General features: G+C 36.1%; 1 protein-coding gene across 1 annotated transcript in view; it reads left to right on the plus strand.

Moving 5' to 3' along the window:
* Positions 1-4,750, plus strand: part of tspan9b (tetraspanin 9b) — a 20,459-nt gene extending 15,709 nt beyond the window's left edge. The window contains exons 4-8 of the mRNA XM_050038196.1: positions 1,106-1,180; positions 1,273-1,368; positions 2,197-2,307; positions 2,423-2,506; positions 3,437-4,750. Coding sequence (XP_049894153.1) covers positions 1,106-1,180; positions 1,273-1,368; positions 2,197-2,307; positions 2,423-2,506; positions 3,437-3,517 — 447 coding nt within the window. The 3' untranslated portion in view covers positions 3,518-4,750. The remainder of the gene's footprint in view (positions 1-1,105; positions 1,181-1,272; positions 1,369-2,196; positions 2,308-2,422; positions 2,507-3,436) is intronic.
* Positions 4,751-5,087: the final 337 nt, after the last annotated feature.

The following is a 5,087-nucleotide window of genomic DNA, read 5'->3' on the forward strand; positions in this document are numbered from 1 at the left end:
ACATGATTGAACCCACAAAATACCCCCATATCTCACTACGGAGGAGCAGTATGGAGATATTTTGTGGTTTCAATTATGTGTTTTTGGACATTTGAATCTGGGGCGCCGTCAGCCTCCATTAGGTGGAGTTGTGTTGCTACCTCCTCTCCCCTTGGATCTCTGCAAGTGATGTGAGGACTCTAAAACTTCACCTGAGCCTCCCTCGGCATATGGGTGAGTAGATAATGGCTGAATTTCCATTTTTTGGTGCACTATCCCTTTAAGGGCATTGGTATATTGAAATATAAAGGACATACTTTACTTTGACTTTTTTTCACATTAAATTCTTAGGACAAACTATACTATATATTTTTTTACATTATTTTTTTAGGTCACACTATACAATGGCTTTTTACTACAAAGTTTTGCGTGAATGTTTTAGGACAAACTACACTATGACTTTTTAAATGAGAAGTTCGGGACATAATATATGATGACTTTTTCCTACATTTTTTAATGACGTACTGTACTGTGAGTGTTTTAATTAAATTTTCAGAACATACTATAACTTTTTGATCAAATCTTTATGACATACTCTATTATGGTGTTTTTTTGATGATTTGTTTTTAGCTCGTACTATAGAATGACTTTTAAACCAAAAAATAGTAAATACTACAGTAGTACCATGACTTTCAGGTTATTGATAACTTTGCTGTGACTTTTAAATAAACTAAAGGGCATTCTGTGCTATGAAATAAATAGGACATACTATACTAAATACTAAACAATAATGATTTATTTTTACATTATGTTTTAACGACAAACTATACAATGACTTCTATAATAATTTTTTTTTAATAAACTGCACTATGACTTTGAGATGAAATTTGTAGGACAGACACACTTAGACTTCTTTTTACTGAAACTGTCATGACATACTTTACCATGACATCTCAATGACATTTATAGAGCAGACCATACTGTGACTTTAAATGTTTGTGACATTTGCAGCTGTTGATGTTTGAAACCTCAGCTCAGTCATATATTCAAAGATCATTTTCATAAACATAATTATCATCTCAACATGATTATATGCTGCTTTTCTTTTTCGCCTCTGTTCCCTCAGTTCTTCATCAGCCTCCTCATCATCTTCATTCTCCTGCTGGCGGCGGGCATTGTGGCAGCCGTGAATGAAAAAAAGGTACAACAGGAAGTGACAGCGTCCTTGAGTCACGTGCAGTCTTGTAAGTTTGTCGGTAGTGTCAGACTTGATGTTTATTTGTTTGTGTGCAGGTGAAGGACTGGATGAAGGAGCGTCTGGAAAAGTTCCTCCCACTGTCAAGCCAACCGCAGAGCGTGAGGGAAGACCTGGAGGCACTGCAGGCGGAGGTAACACACACACACACACACACACACACAAACACACCTTGCTTACCATATCGTCACTCTTAAAGTCAATTTACTCTTCATAAAGAAATTAAAGAACACACACACACACACACGGTGCCAGAGAGGAAAAACTTTATTAAATTTCTATGAAAGATAAAATTATTGATAACCAGCTGGTGGAAAATATACAAATGAGGAATGATTTGTTATTTGAGGGTAAAAATCAGCAATTAGTGACAATTATTTATCAAAATTACAATTACAGTACATAAACCCTAACCCTCATGAACAATCAGCGTGCATGACAAGTGATTCTGATTTGTTTCCACAGATTAGTTTACATTTATGACACATATATTTGAAAAACTTGATACCTGCTTTGTGGATGTAGACCCACTAGGGGGCGCACATGCGTCACCATCCTATACTATGATATCTTTGATCACATTTTTTGACATACTTATTTAATGTTTGACATACCTTACCATAGATTTTTAAAAATATTTTTTATATACTATACCATGACATTTTTCGTGACATGTTTTGACATACTATACTAATACTACTAATCAACTCAAGTTACTAATACTAACTTGAGTTGCTTTTTGGCATTTGTGCTGTAAAACAAATGTAAGATTGATGATCCAGATGGTTGCAGGTTAATATTTATTTTGGTTCTGAAATGAATTAAAGCTCCAGTGTGTCAGTATTTTGGGTCCAGCCTGCTCTTTATAACCTGCAGACTGTTGAAAGGAAGTTTAGAGGTTATTAATGAACAGTTAATGAGCTGACAGTTGACCCTCATGTGTTGTTGTATTTTCCTTCCAGCTGCAGTGTTGTGGTCTCGTAAATGGACCGTCGGACTGGGACAAGGTTCCTGACTCCTGCCTCTGCAACACCACCGTAGCAGCCTGCACCCCCGGCACCCACTACAGCACGGTGAGACCAGAGCACAATATGTTCAGTTACAGTACTCAGGGAAAATATCAGTAGTTGGTCAAAACATACAGCCGTGTGATGAAGAGCATGATGATGTCCTGGTTTCCTCCTGCAGCCCTGCTCCACCCAAATCATCAAGCTGATGGAGAAACACATGGAGGTGGTGCTGGGTATCGCCTTTGCCATCGCCATCCTGCTGGTGAGCACACACACAGAAACACACACTTAAATTTCTCACCAGAAACTGCTGCTAGACATACAGATAGTTAAGATTCGTCCTACAGAGCGTCAATGAATGACGCTGTGATATATGATAAAACCATGTTTATATTAAACAGCCTTTTACATTAAAAATACACAAAACTACTTGACTGTCTCCATTTAATACTTGTAATCCACTACATCTCAGAGAGACACATTGTACTTTTTAGTGCACTACAAGGATTTGATAACTTTAGTTATTTTGCAAATTCAGATTATGAATACAAAATATACATTAAATCATGATATATTAATATAGATTAAGTGACCTAGCAGTCTATAAAAATATTTAAAATGAACTCCACTTTAACCAGCTGCAACATTAAATTTATAAACAAATGAATACATCATTAACTATAATCCAGTAATATATTATTATTTATTTATTATTCTGAAACAGGCCGTTCAGCATAATAAGTAATATTGGTACTTTAAGTATATTGTGTTGCTAATACTTTTCTACTTTAACTTGTAAGTACCTCTACCACCACTGGTAGTAATAGAGGCAGGTGCCTCATTTGTGGATAATCAAACCTAATTAGGAAAACAAGTGGGCCCAGGATCAAACCATGGGGTACACCACATTAATATTAAATCTTCCTGAACAGAACTTCCCAAGAGAAGCAAAGTCAGAAAGAAACCTGCTGAGCTACATTGCTAGATTCTTAAAAGGAGATCATTGCAAAGTCTTAGCAATTAATTATATTTCCAATTGAGGTGTTTCAACTAAAGTCAAAATATAACAAATGTTTGACCAGATTCGATGATTTACAGGACAAAATAAAACTATATTTTATATATTTTTTAAGTATCATGTCTGCGTTTAGGGTTTGGTTATCTGAAGTGTTTCCTCTCTTTCCCTCGACAGATTTTCGGCATGGTCTTTGCTATGATCCTCTACTGTCAGATCGGCAGGAAGGAGGGTGTCACCCCTGCCACCACCGCCTGAACACGCACTTGTGATCACACCCCCTCACTGCCTGGCAACGGCCAATCAGCAGTGCCCACATGACCCATGTAACCTCAGTGCTACTGTAACCTATGCTTTTACTGTGGAGGAACACACTGATATTTTGGTTGAAATTAAATGTCATTAATACAGATAATACACGGCCTGATGTCTGAGTACTGACAATAAACTATATACATATTTTAGGTAAACATGAGAATTTCTGCATGTGAAAAATTAACAAATTAGTGTATTTTTAATTAACTAAATGAATAAAATTGTTTTTCAACAAGTGGATTTCCCACTTGTGTACATTGTATGGACGTGTGTTTATGCTGTGGACAGTTCACACTGTGGCCTCAAGGAACAAAATTTAGGAAAATGACTGTGTTGTCTGGGGCTTAATATGTATGGGCCTCCATTACTGTAAAAAAAAAAAAAAAAGTTAAGTTATGTGAAAGGTGCCTAAACGTATAATGAAGTACAAAATCATAGTTGTCTTGGTATTTCTGCATTATTAGGCATTATTTTTTGTTAGATGCAGAAATGGGCTTCCACTTTTTTTCTTTGTCCAAACACTGCTGCAGCTGTCTGTCATGTCTGTCGCCATTTTTGGAAAATGTTATAAGGTAATCCTCAGGAAGTTAAAGTTATGGTGTGTGCATGTTCGTTCTAACATAACTCCGTAAACCTTTCAGAAATACAAGATACAGTAATAGAATGACATAGCCATGAGAAAGCATTACACCTTGAATTTAATGTTACACCACATTGTTATATTACTTCAATCAATCAATCAATCAATTTTATTTATAAAGCCCAATATCACAAATCACAATTTGCCTCACAGGGCTTTACAGCATACGACATCCCTCTGTCCTTATGACCCTCGCAGCGGATAAGGAAAAACTCCCCAAAAAAAACCCTTTAACGGGGAAAAAAAACGGCAGAAACCTCAGGAAGAGCAACTGAGGAGGGATCCCTCTTCCAGGACGGACAGACGTGAAATAGTACTTATCAACTTTTAATTGTTTTATTAAAGTGTATAGGTGATCTAATCTTTTGGAGCAAAATTTCTTTGTCTTTGCACTCTGAATGTTGTTTCTGTTGCATTTTTTACGTACACTGGTTGAAAACTGTAAGGATCATTTTTTTGTCACCAAACTAGTTTGGGGACATCAAGTGTCACATGATCGAGGAAGGGAAATAAAAACTGAGAGAAACAAAATCAAACTTCTCATGAGTATCTCGTCGTTATTATCTTTATTTATATTCTGAGGGACTGCATTATGACTATAGTTTATTCAGCATACTCAACTACTTATTTCACGTACTGCACGATGACATTTTTTTATAATTTTTAATATGCATACATATGCATATGCATTTTTTTCATGATTTCGGACGACATGCTATACTATGACGTTTTTTGATGATTTTGGACGACATGCTATACTATGATGTTTTGTCATGATTTCGGACGACATGCTATACTGACGTTTTTTGATGATTTCGGACGACATGCTATACTATGATGTTTTGTCATGATTTCGGACGACATGCTATACTA

This window comes from Epinephelus moara, chromosome 24 (assembly GCF_006386435.1).
Source record: "Epinephelus moara isolate mb chromosome 24, YSFRI_EMoa_1.0, whole genome shotgun sequence".
NCBI lineage: Eukaryota > Metazoa > Chordata > Actinopteri > Perciformes > Serranidae > Epinephelus > Epinephelus moara.